The sequence below is a fragment of the Chanodichthys erythropterus genome, chromosome 10 (assembly GCF_024489055.1).
Source record: "Chanodichthys erythropterus isolate Z2021 chromosome 10, ASM2448905v1, whole genome shotgun sequence".
Lineage (NCBI taxonomy): Eukaryota > Metazoa > Chordata > Actinopteri > Cypriniformes > Xenocyprididae > Chanodichthys > Chanodichthys erythropterus.
The window spans coordinates 19,050,757-19,069,746 of record NC_090230.1 but is presented as its reverse complement, the minus strand read 5'-3'; the positions used below and the strand labels follow the sequence as shown (position 1 = coordinate 19,069,746).

At 35.6% G+C, this 18,990-nt stretch overlaps 1 protein-coding gene across 1 annotated transcript; it reads left to right on the top strand.

Annotated features, from left to right (window-relative positions):
• The first annotated feature begins 3,083 nt into the window (after positions 1-3,083).
• cusr (Copper-only SOD repeat protein) lies at positions 3,084-16,039 on the top strand. The gene is made up of 10 exons (XM_067398768.1): positions 3,084-3,278; positions 5,561-7,628; positions 8,214-8,313; positions 10,009-10,083; positions 10,174-10,272; positions 10,372-10,504; positions 10,616-10,730; positions 11,208-11,332; positions 13,855-13,938; positions 14,024-16,039. The coding sequence occupies exons 1-10, from the start codon at positions 3,239-3,241 to the stop codon at positions 14,113-14,115; spliced, it is 2,931 nt and encodes a 976-aa protein (XP_067254869.1). The 5' UTR covers positions 3,084-3,238; the 3' UTR covers positions 14,116-16,039.
• The last annotated feature ends 2,951 nt before the right edge of the window (positions 16,040-18,990 follow it).

Genomic DNA, 18,990 nt, shown 5'->3' with positions numbered 1-18,990 from the left:
GATGATCTACTGCAGACACGAGTGATATATCAGCTTCAAGACCAAAACCAAATACTTTCACAATAAAGTAAATCATGTGTCAGCATCAGAAAACATCAGTTTAGGACTGTATGAACACAGATAGATTAAGTGTCTTTGTAACACGGTCTTTCATTTGTCAAGTCTGTTATGAAGAGCTAGTTCATTTAATTGCATTAAACTAATTTAAAAAGGTGTTTGTATTCTTTATTTGTTTGTTAAAAAAAAAAAAAAATCTACAGTGATTTTTTGGAAATATCCTGGCATGAGTTACACCTTGTGTTTACATTTTATATTGTAATGTTAACTGTTACAACTGTTGGAGGCTACATACAGCGGTTAAACTCAACTAAAGACAGAAACATGTTCCACTGGTTGGTAACTTGGTCATCTGACAGCCAATGACAAACTGAGTCTCTCGTCTTCGTCTTGAGTGGTGGTTTAACCTTGAACCGCATGCCAATACCTTTATATGTTTATGTATGTCAGTTCTCATAGTTTATAACCTCAAATGGAAACACTGGGTTTAAGCTCTTCACGAGATGAGGCTGTTTGTTTGTGTATCTAGATCTACACATTTAATATCAGAGCATTGGACTGTGCTGTAAAACTTAGAAATCACTTTTACACTTGAGGATTATATTAACAATGACTCCAACTGTCAAAGCTGTCTGACATGGATCAGAGTGATTCTCAGGGGGTTGTGGGTGACACGGTCATTGACTAAAGAAGGGCAGGTGGTTATATATCCTCATAAATCAAATGAGCTTTACTGGTTTATAAAACCCCACCCAACCCCCGTCCTTCATAATTTAATTGTTAATCACTGTTAACAGATCTGCTGTAAACCTCAGTTAGCCTACATATGAGTAGATCTGTGATAACAACATTTACAAAATAATAAATAACAATGAATAATAATAATACAAATTTACATAAATTTCCTTTGCATTTATTTGAGTTTCTCCTTTTCTGTCTTCTGTGCTTTTTTAGAATTTTTTTTTTTTTGCCGTCAGTGATTAAAATGAGGACAATTTCAATAACAAAATAAAACTTGTCAGGATAATGTACATCCACAAACTTTCACTTTAAAAATACACTGGCACACGTAAGTGTTTTATTACTAGATATGCTACTATATTGATTCACATGAAAACATTTTCCATTGTTTTTTGTATGGCGGTGAGATCATAAATGACCTACAGAGGGCAGCAGAGGAGCTCTGATACACAGAAAAACACCAGCAAATGTCCAAAATAAAATGTTCAGTTAATCGTATCAGCGCTGTCATGTGAACTGTGGAGTATACAGTGTAAGTGTACTTTTTCCTGATCAAACGTACTGAAAGAACACCAACAACAACAATATGGGTGATTTAGTAAAACTGAGTAAATGAGCAAATCAGTAAATCAGCAATTTCTATCAATGAAAAACATTCGTGACAGATTGGCATATTCACAGCTTGTCTGATCCTCTGACATTTTGTAGAATCATAATTTAAGCAAATTTGTATCCTGAAACTTAAATCTTCCTCGGAATGAACAACTTCGCCTACCAGAGAAGAGAATTAAGGTAATATAATGGCATCACGTGACACCAGGTTAAATTGGAGCTGGACTACGTCATGCTCGAGAGAATAAGGTGTGAATGATTTCTGATGAAATAACCAGAACAAAATATTGCTACACTGATCTATATAATATATGGTTACATACAGTTAGACAGTTAGAATTTATAGGGTATCCATAAATATTTGGACACTCTGGACTTAATTTTTATCAAAAAGTCTTGAATTACTACTTGATTCAGAGTTTACGTATGTGAATGTCCTGAAGTTAAATATGCAGTTATGTATACCTCATTATTATTGCATATCTTACTGTATATAATAATATGCTGAAGTATAGCACAAAACATGTCACTATTCTAAAACGTAAACTGTAGTATTTGTATGCTTATTTATGTATATGTCTTTTTCTGACACTATTATTAAAGGTGCTAAAGAGGATGTTTTGTTTTATACATTTTTGCAATATTACTTGAAACTGTCTTTACTAACTGATAAAAGACTATTTATTAGGTGCACTGAAAGGAATAATATTAATATACATCATCTGTGCACGAGGTAGGGCCTTAAAAACATCAGCCAATCGCGTAAACGATTGGCCCTCTGGCTTGTCAATCACTGCCGTGACATTCCTTGTGAAAGACGTGCGCGGATTGGCCCTCTGGCTTGTCAATCACTGCCATGACGTTCCTTGTGAGAGAAAAAACTCAGTAACAGTCTTTGGTTTCTCAGTCGACGAAAAGATCCTCTTTATCACCTTTAACATGACAGATAAGCCCAAAAATGAAACAGCCATCTGTTTAACTATGAAAAGAACGGATATCTGATGGAAGCTGATAGCTGCTCTCATTTTAATAATGAAATGAAAGTGGAGATTCAACAGATTAGTAGCAGCTTCTTTATTTGTGGACTGCTTGTTTAGTCACTATATTTCTTGAATACACCGGCTATAATTAGCCAAAATATTGTTCATCTTTCCAAAGCAAAGCAGTTGTGTCTGGTTTTGAGTGAACTCTTGTCTACGTCACATCTCCTCACTCCTCAGTCATTATCTAAAATAGCACCAGTTGAAGAACCTCAAGAGCATCTTGGAGCAGCTCAGGCCAAAAATAAATCCCAGTGCTCCTATATTTAGCTGGAAAAAAAAAATTCTATTGGCCACATTTAGGAGAAATTAAACAGCAAGAAACAGGAAAGTATAAAAAATATGAAAGATAGATAAATTTTGCTCCTCAATCTAAGCCTACCACCAAAATGTCGTATTTATTTTCCAGTAGTGTGTTCATCACGTCCATAAACTTTTATTCTGGGAAAATCTTGCTAAACCATATTTCCATGGTTGTAAATGATGCTTTGTGTATGTTAAATCAGCTGTTATGTGTTTATGTCAGGAAAAGCGTGATCACAGGATGTTGAGAAACCACTCCCTCTGCAGCCCTCCCTTGAGACTATAGAAGAGACAAGCCACAGTCTCATTCAAACCAGCTACACACTGAGACATTCACACATACACACACACATGCACACATCAGTGTAGACTACTCCAGCACAGTAGGTTATAGACACACACACACACAGGGGCTTCCCTCTCACACAGCTGTCTATATTTCTACCTCTTGCTTGCAAACTCACACATAAACAACAGCTGGTAACATGTTGCTGCCAAGAGCTTTGACCCTGTTCATCTTGTGGGGTAAGTGCCAACTTTCTTTCCTCCCAAAATGTAGGGATTTGCATCCCAGCAAAGCATGTTCAAAGTGTGTGGTCTCTCAAGTTTGAGTTTCTGGAAAACTGTTGCAGAGTCAATGGAAAAGTTTAAGAATTTGCATCATATAGTCACTGTAAGATATTATACATTCTTAGTTAGCGTATTAGCATGTGACAGTATGTAATTGCTTAACAAATGTTAAATTATTCAGTGACCTTGTGATATCTAGTGTTTGTATGTGATACCTAGTGTTTCATAAGGTATAACATGATGCTAAATAGGCACTATAAACAAAACTTATACATGCTAGGTTTTTACTGCACTTAAAAATATCTCTAATTTCTAAGCCCTCTTTTTTAAGTTAACATAGTTAAACTGTATCCTTAGTTACAGTGTATGAGTTAAAATTGTAGTTTAACCTTCGCACCTATTACACAAGGGAATGTGGTGAAAAGGAAAATCGTGCTTTCATGTCTTTGTCATTTTTTATGAATAGGAGTTTTGCATAGCTGTAAACTTAGAGGCTTTTTGTATTGATCACTGTTGTTCAGTATGACTCAGCTCAACTATTTACTATTTACAGCTCAACTGTTGTTCAGTATGACTCAGCTCAACTCAACTAATTATTTATTTATGTATTACACCGCACAATTCCCTGAATTCAACTGGACACTCCCGAAGTTCTTCTTAGGGAATCTCTTAGAAATATCATGTTTGACACACTGTGACACCTGAACCCACCTGTCACCTGAGCACATCTAAAGCTAATACTAATGTCCTTTAATCAGCGCAATTGGTGTCTAACAAACATATAACAGATGAGGTGTTGACAGTGTTGGGGAAGCTACTCTGAAACTGTAGTTTGACAAGCTACAAGCTACTCATGAATTAAAGTAGTTAAACCACAGTCAAGCTACCCTTTTGAAAAAGTAGTTAGCTACACTACAAGTTACTATCAAAAAGTAGCTAGCTACATTGAAACTACTTTTCATTTTTTATTTTAAATGACAGCATATTACAAATAACTGGATAACTGTTAATGAAGAATGTTTAGGTAAGAAAGTTTAGGTATATAGTTTTGTAAACTATATAAAAAAATGCAATACTCAAATGTATATAGGCAACTCAAATGTCAATACTCCTATATCTCAAACTGACTCTCTTTGCACGTTTTATATATATTAAAATTCTGAATACATTATAAGTTTTGTTTTTCATTTCAAGAGGACCGAAAACCTATTGCACTCTGCAGTTTAGAAGTGTTTTCTAGCCTACATATAAATGCAGGATTCACGCTCAAAATTTCTACCCATAACCATAACACGGGACAAAAATATGCGATAATAAAAATAAGCATAAATGCAGACTAGAAAAATATTAAAAATATTTTTGAAATTCTATTCCAATTATTATTCCAATTATCCAATCATGCACTTCTCGCGTGAACATTCTTGTTTTCTGTTCAGCTGACGAATGCTTTAACAATGCAATGACTCAAAACACCACGTTAGTGATCGTATGTTCATTATACAACTGGCAGGACAGATTAGACCATGGCGGGTCACCACTGCAATAATATAGTTTGCATACATTTGATATAGACTGCAATAAAGCAGAATAATCCATTTTAAAAGGCTATTATTCACCTGTATGTGCTTGAAGTCTTCGGCACAGACAACGTTTTAATCATGTTTATAAATTAAGCGTAACCTTTACTAATCGATTCGTACAGTGTGAACCCACTCCTGTCCTTTACATAATCATCAGGCGATGTCTTCTCGATGAACTGCTGACGAACTTATAAAGCCACAAGATGCGTTATATTATATATTTTATTATTATATTATAGTTTGTGATCTGAAGACGCTGTGCTGCTTCATGAATGAGGTCGTCAGAACGCAACACAAAACAGAATGTAGCTTGCAGCTTTTGGTCGCGCTACACCGATACTTGCTAGAAAATGTAGTTAACTACTGGAAAAGCTACACTGTTTAAAAAGTAGCTGAACTACATACAAGCTACTGAAAAATGCAGTTAAACTAGTAGCGCTGCTACATGTAGTTAACTACTCCCCAAGACTGGTTGTTGACATGAGTAATACGTCTAATCTTACACTGGAATCTGACTGATCTGTTTAATATATCTGCATGTGATCTGCTAAAATTAAATACTTGAAATCATGACTAGTTTGCCGACTTCCTGAAAAGAATGAGTATGTTTTATTTGAATTCCTATGATATTTTGTTTATTCCATTGACTCTTTTTAGGTTGTGCCTCTTGTGTGAGGTATCGGGCTGACTTCAACATGATGGATATCACTGGTTGGATCAAATTTGACTCCACGGAGCTGATGTCTACTGTTAATCTCACAGGAAACAGCACATGCCGATCATTCAATATCTCCCTCACTATGTTCCCTGTTATGTATGGCCATTTCGCTTCACCCTGTCAAAAGTCAGTCATAGGAGACAGTGTTTTCACCTTTTCTGTAGATCGGCCCCAGGCTGTGGTGAATGTGTCCGCTCTGTTTGAACAGCACCTTAGTCTGGATTCCCTCTCAGTGCTGGTTGAGACATGTGGTGGCATAAGGATTTGTGCCGGACTCATGTCGGAGTCCCAGGTCAGAACTTGGCAGGCACGATTTTTCAGTCCCGTTGCCGGGAACATCTACATCCGGCAAGTGACAGGAGAAGCAGGGGCGAGGGTTCTGTCAGATCTAAGAAATGTCAATCAGACCAGGACTTTTACAAACGTTACAATTTTGGTGTCACAAAGCTCTGCCACCAGCTGCGCTATGCTTCTTGGTAGTCTGGATCCCAAGAGTCTTACAAAGCTAGGCCTTCTGAATGTGGGATCAACTCTAGAACCCGCAAAGTCTCGGTTGGAAATCTCGGTTCTCAGTTCTAGTGTCCGCTTCGCCGTTCTCAGCTTTACCTCAAGCTATGCATGTGCAGAGATCCGAAGTGTTGCAATGAAGGTTGTTAGCTCTGTCCTGAATATGCAAGGGATTAAAGGCTACTTCACCTTTCAACAACCATCTCCGTTTGATCTCACCACTATCACTGTTAACCTGACAAACCTGAACAGAAGAGTTGGGCCGTACCACGTTCATCAGTTTCCTCTACCCCAGATGAGATCTCCCTCGGATAGCAGCTGTAGTAACAACAATGTTGGGGGTCACTGGAACCCCTTCAACGTGAATGTTCAGGCACCGGCGTATCCGCCACCAAGAGGGTCCACTCATGATCGCTTTGAGGTCGGAGATCTGAGTGGCAGGTATGGTTCTCTGGAGAATACAAGTAACTTTCAGGCCACTTTCACAGACTGGAACCTACCTCTGTTTGGGCGGAATAGCATTGTGGGTCGATCTGTCGTGATACATTCACCCAATACGACCAGATTTGCCTGTGCAAGTATAGGCTATCCGGGTGAAGTGACTGTCGCCAAGGCGGAATTTCGTGGTCTGGTTGTGGGGAAGGTACTGTTCACCCAGGTCAGTAGTGACCCATATTCTGATGTCTCCGTGTTCATGGACCTATCTTACGGACAACTCTCTGCACCTTCTACATTGAATCACAACTGGCACATCCACAACTATCCCATCAGCACTGAGATCGACAGTGACAATGCATGTTGTCTGTCCACTGGAGGACACTGGAACCCATTCTACGTAGACACCACGGTGAGTGCATACAGTGTTAACTGTGGTCCCGACAGCCCTTTTGCCTGTGAAGTTGGGGATATCTCTGGCAAGCACAGGACTCTGGACCTACAGTCTGAGATCGGGACGGTGGCAACCAAGAACTTTTTTACTGACACAACCTCTTGGATATCTGGAATTATTGGTCGTTCTTTGGTGGTACATGGTCCCAACCAAACAGCTCCACGGATCGCTTGTGCAAACCTCACCTTGTTCCGCTTTCCCTCTGCTCACTCCATTTCCTGGCACGGGCCTGAATCTTCTGAAGGTCATGTCCAATTCTCCCAAGTCTCTCCTCAAGGGCCAACAATCCTAAATATCTCCTTCACTGGGCTTAACGCTAGAGCCAGTGGCTACCACGTCCATATTCTTCCAATCAAGAGCGCACAGGAACCCTGCTCCGACAGTAACATCATGGGGCACTTCAACCCATTTTCTGTGAACGTATCTTTATCTCCAGCTCCAGGGATTGGCACGGTTGACCAGTATGAGATTGGAGACATCAGTGGGAAGTTTGGAGGCCTGACGGGTCAGAACAACTTTCAAACTCAGTACATGGATGGTAATATGCCACTTTCAGGACCAAACAGCATCATTGGCCGGTCTCTGGTCATACATTACACCAATGGCTCAAGGTTAGTATCTTTACAAATCATGCATCCTCAAACAGTCACCTGGCTGATTGCCCTTCACAACAATTTGACCTTTGAAATAAATATGAGATATTAGTTTGCTTCTCCTTAAACTATTAGAAGCAGAACCACAAATAGCCGAGACAGGGAAACAACTGCAGGTGCAAGTTGTGATACAACTGATTCCCAATTCTGCATTTTGTCTCAGTTCCTCATGACGTTTTTCATATCAAAGCAATCTTCTGCATTTGCGCCAGTGAGGCAGCAGTGAGACTGACAACAAGATACTTTTTCCCAACAGGCATAATTGAGTATTCTGGAAAAATACCTCAGTTTTCTGTAAAGCTATTTAGAATAATTATGGAGTCAGATATCTGAAATATCTAAAAACCATCCTGTCATGATAAACATGCGTGGGAGGATTCACACAGCTCATTCCTCTACACACATTGTTTATATAAACATTACACATAACGTTTATACAAGTAATACACCAGGTTTCTTTGAATCACCTAGGAATGCGGGAGGAAAATTGTGAAATTTACTTAAAAAAAGATAACTTGAAATAGATTCTTTCCCTATTTACAGAATGAGGTGTGCAGATATCTCAGCAGAGGACACCCCAGATGGAAATTGGGTGAAAGCTGAGGCCATGTTCAGTGGAGCTGTAAATGGGACAGTGATGATGGTAAGAAAAAAAAGCAAATTTAATATAGGTGTCTTTAAGAATACATCATATAAGTAGATTTTTATATGTGGTGCTTCCCTCTTCAAAACTCATTGTCATGAGGGTAGGGTCGTCTGGGTGGTTGCCAGGATATAAGGTGTTGCTACAAGGCTTGAATGGCTCCTACTGTTTCCATGGTAGCTAAATTAGAGGGAACTGTAAAAAAATAAGTATCTTCCTCATCTCTACTCTCTCCCACCCTAAAGTGGCTTAAAATCTACCGTCACTTTAAATCTGCCACAAAAAGATGACGCTGTTAATAATGCTGGATGGAGGAGGAAGGGGTGGTGAGGGGTAACTGGGTGAGGCTGTGGTTGTGGAGGGGTACAGCTCTTGTCCTGCTGGGACGGTATGAAGCTCATCTCTACCGCAGGCAGATGGATCTGTCACATGCCGCACAGCAGACCTGCAGCTGTCCTGTGGTCTTGGTGTTGTGAGCGGAAGAACGATTCACATGATTTACAACAAAAAATGACAATGACTGATAATATAAAAAATACCCCAGGACATTGAGTCTTGTTTTCCAGTACATTAGGATGCAAATAATAATAATAAATGTAATAAATGTTTTTTTTTCCCTAAAAAAATATTGCTTATATGGCAATCAATACATATGTTATTATAAATATTTTTTACAAATATATACGGGTCATTGACGAATAAGGTTTTTAAAAGTGTAAAAAAAAAAATACATAATGGAAATATAATTAATTTTGAAGTTTTATTAAGTGTGGTTTTTATAATCAATTAACATTGTCATTTTTTACAAGATGGACAAAATTTGTCACCAAAAAAGTCATTTGGTTTAACCAAAATTTCGGTTTTACCGAATGACACTTTTGGTTATACCGAATGATGATGTTTTCGAACAGTGTTAATAGGCTGATATCTAGGACAAAAGGACAATCAAACATTTTATATTTAAATCAAGTTTTTAAAATATTACAACATTTTCCATGTTTTATAGCGGTTGTACCGAATGACCTGATGTTTCAGGACATGCGTATGAGCGAGTGAAAACATGAATTTTTCAAATATTTAAGAGAGAGTTAGTTACTTTGCTTCATGACCATGTGGTCCTTTGCACATCCTGTCACATGATAGACTGCATGACTTGATCCAAAATGATCCCTTTATATTGGTTACTTCGAATGACATCAATGAAATTCATTTTTCCAGACATTCGTTCTTATAACAAAGCAACGACTTCTACACATCATTTTGATACCATTTTGCATTATATTGATATATGATGTTATAAAATTATGCCAGAATAAAAAATATATACATTTATTATATTTTAAGATCTTTTAATCACAAATGAATTGGCTGTATTGAGCTTTGGACGGTTAAACCGAATGACCTTCTGGCTTCAAAAAACTTTAAAATACCTTTCTATGCAGCAAAATATAATTAATACCTTTTGGATTCATTAAAGAGATCTAGTTGTACTATTTTACATAATTTGGATGTCATATCTTTGTTTTTTTATTATTATTAAAGCCTTTGGACAAAAAAATGACCCGTCACGTCATTGACCCATATATTTACATTTATAAAAAAATATATAAATATTATGACATTAAGATTTTTTTTTTTAAATAAAAAATAACATTTAGTAATTTACTGCTAAGTGATCCACTGTACATGTTTTAGTCCCAGCAGACCTTTCCAGATGGCAGCTATGGTGACGTTATGTTAGAGGTGGATGTGCGGGCATCGCAATTAAATGTAAGTTGAGTTAAGCAAAGTTAAGTTTTTCAGTAGTCATGTTAGCCATTAATTAAACTGAATATGAGAATTTTTTTTACTGCTTTCTAGTTTGCAGAGGCTTCCTGGTACATTGCAGATGAGCCGGTGGGGTCAGGCGGTGCGTGTCCTGGGGAAGATAAAATGTATAATCCATTTAACATGACAAATGTGAGAGAAGATGAAGGCCTGTTTTCTCATCAAATGCGAAATTTTATTTTTTGAATATATTATGCAAAATTAATTAAGACAGAAACAATTGTGTCTCAGACAAACAGCTGTTCTCAGGTGAGGGCTCTCTCCTGTTGGGTTGGAGATCTGACAGGCAGACATGGATCCATAAGTCTCACCAAGAGACAACTGTACAATGACATTGTGTTGCAGCTATCCGGAGACTTCACAGGTAGCAAATATGAATAACTTTCACACTTGCGCAAACATGATATTGTCATGCGTTGGAATAGAATTCTGCATAACGAACAACATAGAAATTGTCTCAATGTTTTACCCCCAGTTGTCCAGAGGTCATTAGTTCTCAGACTCAATACCACCACAGCCGCATGTGCAGATATTCACCCAGAATCCCCTTCTGCCACGCAGATTTTCCCCAACAGGGCCTCCTTCAGCAGGTGCGTTCAAAAATCCAGAAATGTCCTTCATACACTTAACTTGCAATTTAACTGGTTTTTATATTCAAAATATTAACTGCATCAACTTGAATACTAAAAATGTAGTTTTAATGAATTAGATTATAGGTAGAAGTAGATCCTTTAGGTTTCACTGTATGAAAATACAAAACATTCACTGAAATAATTAATCAGTTCATTTCTGTGTGTAAAAATATAAACCACAAAAATAAGTCAGCAATCAATAAATGTCATGGATGGGAAATGTTTATTATAATTTAAAAAAACATTCATATATAGATTTCTTGTAACTAGCACGTGATATGTCACCTTATATGTTGTAATGATAATGACATTTTGAGCCAATACATCAATACATCACAAAAGAATAATCACAAGTCATCCATTAGATTAAATATTAAATATATTTTTGCAAAAGCAATGCGTGTTTTATTTTGACACATTGACTGTTGTGTGCAGGTATGATTTCCGTAAGAGAGTGGCAGATGCGCTAAACCTCCCCATATCCAGAGTTTCCATCTTACCTGGTTCTCCTTCACAACGGTCTGATGTGAAATGCCAGCAGGTCAATTATCTGGTGTCAGGTAAACAAAAGAATATGAAGTTTTTACTTCTGCAACTTTTGCTGCTTTTCAAAGAACTGTTTTCAGCTTCACATGACAACTTAAATATGTGGCGCTCATAGCGTAAGATGCTGAAAAAACAGTGAGATGCCCATCTGACGCATGTATACATAGACTAACAATTAAAAATAGCTCAGTGTTTAATGATAGGAAATAATACTATCAATATGTTTTATTATACAATAAACTACGGAAGAGGATTAGGGCCAAGCAATAATAAAAAAATGTTGAGAATAAAGTCATTAAATTACGAGAAAAAAGTTGTTAAATTACGAGAACAAATTCGTTAAATTATGAGAAAAATTTTAAATTTCGAGAAAAAAGTCAAGATAAAATGCTGAGAATAAACTCATTAAATTACGAGAAAAAAGTTGTTAAATAACGAGAACAAATTCATTAAATTATGAGAAAAATGTCTTGTAATCTCGTAATTTAATGACTTTTTTTCTCATAATTTAACAAATTTGTTCTCATAATCTAACGACTTTTTTCTCGTAATTTAATGACTTTATTCTCAACATTTTATCTCGACTTTTTTTCTCGAAATTTAACAAGTTTTTTCTCGTAATTTAACAAGTTTATTCTCAACATTTTATCTAGACTTTTTTCTCGAAATTTAACGAGTTTTTTCTCGGAATTTAACGAGTTTATTCTCAACATTTTATCTAGACTTTTTTTCTCGAAATTTAACAAGTTTTTTCTCGTAATTTAACAAGTTTATTCTCAACATTTTATCTAGACTTTTTTCTCTAAATTTAACAAGTTTTTTCTCGGAATTTAACGAGTTTATTCTCAACATTTTATCTCGACTTTTTTTCTCGAAATTTAACAAGTTTTTTCTCGTAATTTAACAAGTTTATTCTCAACATTTTATCTAGACTTTTTTCTCTAAATTTAACAAGTTTTTTCTCGGAATTTAACGAGTTTATTCTCAACATTTTATCTCGACTTTTTTTCTCGAAATTTAACAAGTTTTTTCTCGTAATTTAACAAGTTTATTCTCAACATTTTATCTAGACTTTTTTCTCTAAATTTAACAAGTTTTTTCTCGGAATTTAATGAGTTTATTCTCAACATTTTATCTCGACTTTTTTTCTCGAAATTTAACAAGTTTTTTCTCGTAATTTAACAAGTTTATTCTCAACATTTTATCTAGACTTTTTTCTCTAAATTTAACAAGTTTTTTCTCGGAATTTAACGAGTTTATTCTCAACATTTTATCTCGACTTTTTTTCTCGAAATTTAACAAGTTTTTTCTCGTAATTTAACAAGTTTATTCTCAACATTTTATCTAGACTTTTTTCTCTAAATTTAACGAGTTTTTTCTCGGAATTTAACGAGTTTATTCTCAACATTTTATCTCGACTTTTTTTCTCTAAATTTAACGAGTTTTTTCTCAACATTTTATCTTGACTTTTTTTCTCGAAATTTAACAATTTTTTTCTCAAAATTTAACAACTTTAATCTCAAGATGGTTTTATTTTTTTATTATTGCTTGGCCCTAATCCTCTTCCGTAATAAACAGTATACAATTCCATAAATAATATCTATTACACATATGATCTAAAATATGCATGCATATACATCTGAGTGCACATATATGTATACACATATACTTCTAAATTAATATAATTATCATATTACATAATTATAGCAATTATAATATGACAACCAATCATAATCAATATTAAAATTTGTATGATCACACATCATATTATATATGAATATAATTTTGTTAATATATATTTTTTATGAACAAAGGACCTTTCTGCTTATTTCATTTCAAATGTTTAAACATTCAAAATAATAATATTCATATATTCAAGCACAAGAGCTGGCAGAAAAGAGTTACGCTTGTATTAAATCTTTCTGAGGGGCCTGGGTAGCGTTTCCCAAAAGCATCGTAAACCTAACATTGGTTTCAATGGAGCTACGATCAACTTAAGCTTACGATGCTATTGGGAAACGCAGCCCTGGTGTGTCTCTTCATATATTTTTGAAGTTGTTTGATTATTGCATTCTTTTGCTGAACTGACTTGGTATGCTTTGTCTGTCAAAACAATGAACAATCCAGTCCATTCAAAAGACACAAAACAGGGAAACTGCACGGTAATCTGATGCACAGGTGGAGCATAGAGACATGAAACAGGAGAGCGGTATATGACAGAGGTCTATACCTCAGGACAGCAAGGACAACAGAAGAAACAATAGAAGTCTTTTTTTAGTTTTACTTTTTAAATAGAATGTTTTATATTTTATATTTTATGCAATTCTTAACGAAAGCAATCAACTGGCAAAGTATGATGTATCTAATAGTTTTTTGTTTTTTTACTCTATTCACTATCTTGCCTTAAAAATGGGAAAAATCCAATTTAAATCATAAAAATGAACAAACTTTAATAGGTTAAAACTGTGAACATTTTTAAAACTAGAAATGACCAAAAGTTAAATGGAAAATGTTGTTGTAAAATGTTGTTTTGCAGGTGAAGTGAGCCAAGAGAAGCTGAACTCAGTTAAGACCAGTGACAAGATGGGTGTGTTCAAAGAATCAAAGACATGCACACCAAGTAAGCCTGAACTCTGTGGTAATCAACATTTACATCATGTAAAAGTGTTTTACACTTTTTAACCTGGAATATCTTCCTTTTTCAGGTGGAAACGCAGGACTGATGCTGGTCCCCTGCAGGATGTTACTGTCTGTCATGACGGCCGCAGTCTGTCTGCTCGGGTTACTGAGGCGCTAGACCCTACAATAAAAAATCACAGCACTGCTTTCACTTCAATACTTCAATAAACCAGGACAGGTTCGCCCCAATCTTAGAAAGCAATCAAATTGTGGTCAGACCCCATATTGAATTTAACACGGATGAAAACAAGGCTGTGAGACTTACAGTTTTTAACATGCATGGCACGCACTATAAAGGCCCTAGAGATAATGTCATTTTCACAAAACTGTTTTATGGAGTTCTTGTCTACTGAAAGTTTTTTTTTTCCCGGAAAGACTGAACAATCAACAGCAGTACAATCCACATACTTCTATCTCTCACAGCCTAGTTTTCATTTTGTCAGTAAATTAAATATACACTACCATAATTAAAGTCTATACTGTAAAGAACATTTCTCATTTCTTCATGTGCATTATATACTGTACACCCATATACATTTAAGAAAATGACTTGATCATGTTCAACAAACGTATGGAACTTGCTGCTCTGCTCTTAATGGTTTTTCAAAGTAAATTCCATTGTAAATTTGTTGTAAATTCAGTGTAAATTCCTCAACAGCCTAACTTAATTCTGTATCATACTCCTTTATTCCCATGTTACTCTGGTTTCTATTATGTGTATGTTTTGAATGATGCAATCAGTTTGAAAAAAACACAGCCCTTGTTTTGATGCAACACAACTATATTTGTTATCTGAGCCTGTGAAAGTCTCTAACATTGTTTGTTTAGTTTTTTTTAGTTTAGTTTAGTTTAGTTTAGTTTAGTTTAGTGTGTGTTGTGAATGTTTGGCAGGTGACTTACTAAGAATAATTAAAAATATATACTATTAAAAATTTGGGGGGATTTAAGTTTTTTGGTAACACTTTACAATACGGGTGCACAAATTCGCATTAATTCATACTTGAAGGATTAGTTCACTTTCAAATGAAAATTAGCCCAAGCTTTACTCACCCTCAGGCCATACTAGGTGTATATGACTTTCTTCTTTCTAATGAACACAATCAGAGATATTTTAATAAATATCCTGATGCATCAAAGCTTTATAATGGCAGTGAACAGGGTTCATAAGTGTGAGCTGAAGAAAGAGCCTCCATCCACCATAAACATATTCCATATTTAAAAAGTTATGAAGTAAAATCATTTGTAAATCTCATTTGTAAGTCGCTTTGGAGAAAAGCGTCGGCTAAATGTAAAATATCTAGCTTCCGCCAGACTGCCTTTCATATTCAACTTGCATAGAAAGTGTAAACTGGCGTAGCGTCAGTTACACTTTTTCCATAAGTTGAATAGGGAAGGCATATGTAGCAAACCTTGTGAACTGCAAGAGATTTACACTTTCTTTGTACGTTGAATACGGAAGGTGGTCTGGTGGAAACCAGATATTTTACTTTATAACTTGTTAAATATGGATATGTTTTACACAAATGCATCGCTTCGCTTCAGAAGACCTTTATTAACCCCCCAGAGCCGTGTGGAAAATGTTTATGAAGGATGGATGCAGACACTTTCTTCAGCTCATATTTGTTGGTATAGCTCATTGGCATTATAAAGCTTGGGTGCGTCAGTGTATTTATTAATATATCTTTGATTGTGTTTATCAGAAAGAAGAAAGTCATTTACACCTAGGATGGCTTGAGGGTGCTGTGTAAAGCTAATTTTCATTTTAAAGTGAACTGATCATTTAAAGGGTAGTTCACCCAAAAATTTTATTTCTGTCATTAATTACTCAACCATTATGTCTTTCTAAACCTGTAAGACCTTCATTCATCTTCGTAACACAAATTAAGACATTTTTGATGAAATCTGAGAGCATTCTGATCTCCCAATACTGAGCCGGCGTTCTGACGTAGAACCTGGAAGCGCTGCAATGTAAAAAGCGTAGGAGAATGACAGGGAAGAAATGAAGTTTCATTAATAAAATGTGAAAAATTTGGTTTGCATTGACCCCACTTCTTTTTATTTTCTAATAAAATGAACAAATGTATAATATGTTGTTCTTTACATTTCAGATGTTCATTCTCTGGATAAAAAAGCACATCAAATACACACAATTCTATCATTCACTCCAGTTTTCTATTAATACAGAATTCTACATTTTCCAAAAATAATCTTGCATAAATACAGTGGAAAAAAAACAGATGCAAAATAATGGCAATGGCAATTTATTTATATAGCACAATTAAATACAATCTATGTTGTCCAATGTGCTTTACAATAGCTAAAAACACAGAAAAACACAATAAGTAAAAAGAACATTAAAAAAAAAGTACACTCTAAAAAATGCTGGGTTAAAAACAACCCAAGTTGGGTTGAAAATGGACAAACCCAGCGATTGGGTTGTTTTAACCCAGCAGTTGGGTTAAATGTTTGCCCAACCTGCTGGGTAGTTTTACTTAACTCAACTATTGTTTAAAAATTACAGTATTGCTTACTTAAAATGAACCCAAAATATCTTGAAAATTAACATTTATTAATATGTTTAATAAATGAACATTTTAATTTCATTTTAGATTCATTTTAAGTCAGCCATATAGTCATTTTCAAACAATAGTTGGGTTAAATAAAACTACCCAGCAGGTTGGGCAAACATTTAACCCAACTGCTGGGTTAAAACAACCCAATCGCTGGGTTTGTCCATTTTCAACCCAACTTGGGTTGTTTTTAACCCAGCATTTTTTTAGAGTGTATTAAGCAATAAAACATGCACAGAGAAATTGTAAAACCATACCATAAAATAGACTAAAATTGGTGCTTCAACGTTAAAAGAATACAATGAAAGGGTGCTTCAACATGTATTATATGCCTTATCAAACAAATATGTTTTCAACTTAGATTTAAAAACAGATAGAGATGGAGCCTGTCTAATTGAAATGGGCAAATCATTCCAGAGTCTAGGACCAACTACAGAAAAGGCACAGTTCCCCATACATTTTAACCTAGATTTAGGGATAGACAGGAGTCTCTGTTTAGATGACCGAAGTGATCTTGTTGGATGGTGTTCAGTCAAAAGGGTGGAAAGGTCAAGTGAAGCCATTCCATTTAGGGATTTATAAACGAGAAGTAAAATTTTAAAATCCACTCTGCAGTGTACTGGTAACATTTATCTCTGGCTGCTCCAACTTTGTGTTTTTAGAGCACATTTGTGAGGGCCAGAGAAACTATAATCTGAGCTGTGTTTCCCAAAAGTGCTGTGAGCCAAAGTTGATTCATTTAGGTTTACAATGCTTTGGGAAGCACAGTCATAATGGTTTAGTTTTGATGGTGACATTTTCTTAGTGAAATGAACACAAAGTTGAAGCAATCAGAAGAAAAATTAACAGTAAAAGGTAAAGAGTCAAGAGCCCAACTAAAGCAAACGCTGACCTCTTTCATGGTGACTTGAAATGAAACATTCCATAAAACATTAACACCTTTTTTTCTCTCTTTCCTTCAGCAATTCTGCTTATTATCATCAGGTGTCACCACTAATTGTCAATCATCACTCAATCATCAATCAATTATCTCATTAACTTTAACACTGCTTCAGTGTTACTTTTTAACACCCCGTAAGATGGACTCACAAATTTACACTTTGGGTGTTCATTTAACACTGGGGATTTTGCTGTGTAGGAAATACTGAGCTTAAATCTTTTCAAAGCATGCTCAGCAGGAAAAATTCTATGAAGCATTTTGTAAGACACTTCCTTAATTTTGTTATTGTATACAGAACTTATTTGGCAGTTTAACCCAAGATATATTACTAAATAAAGAAGACCAAAACAGTCTTGCAGCAGGAAAGGACACAGAACAAAAAACATTCTTTATAACCTGTTTTAGAACATTATCAAAGAAAGTCTTCTCACAAGTATTATCCATGTTGATTTCCTCCGAACTAGAGATCTGTAAAAGTAACTTCACACTCTTTGGAATCGAGTCAAGAACTCAAACTCAAACTCTCTTGGTTTAAAGGTGCAATATTTAAGAATTTTTTCAGTAAAACATCCAAAAACCAGTGTTATATTTGTTCAGTTGAGTACTTAAAATATCCCAAATGTTTCCAACTATTTGTAAATCATGAGAAAATTGCTATTTTAACCAAGGCTCCGGGACGTGCGAGGAGTCGCCTGTCATTTGCGTCATACCCTCATTACCCTCATATTTTTTATTTTGTTGAAACCATGGAAAAACACCAAAGACGCTTTAATATTTACATGTGTTAATAGGCAAGGGAACAACTGTTTTGATATATTTATAGACAGAAAACTAATTGATGTTATATAGCTCAACACGTTTAGTCTTATTGTTTAAATCTAATTTTCTTGATTTTCCACGAGTACCATGCCTATTTTGTGAAGTAGCTAACAGAGCATAATCAGATGCAGCTTTATTTTTAATAACAGTAATACAGAATTTTCTCCATCATACAATAGTTTTAAAATTATTTGCATGCCATTTATCAACACAAGCCATTCAGCATTTAATATGATATTCTAAAATCGATCTATCTTACTGCAGTGTGCAACAGTGTCTCACAGCACCCGCCGAGTGAACGCACAGAGTAAAGTTATAACATCTTTTTCAACACACTCAAATGTATCTAACATGATAAACAGAGCTGCGTTACCTCATACTCATGACCAGAAAAGCGGAAGCGGCACCGGTGACTGTGTCATAATAAAAGTCCCGCTGCTCGTGAGGCGTGTGTTGTGCAATCGCTCCAGCGGCCACGTTCAGCTCCCACAACACTCGGTCCTGCTCTGCTTCATACTACAGTAACGTTAATAATCGCATCCATGAACATGATTCCATCCATTTTCCACCGGCTGTGAGGTGAAGACCACATGTCCCAAGATTCCGCGCTTAAACTTGGCGTCATCAAGCTACGCCTTTGTTTTGAATAGGCCTCTAGCGGACA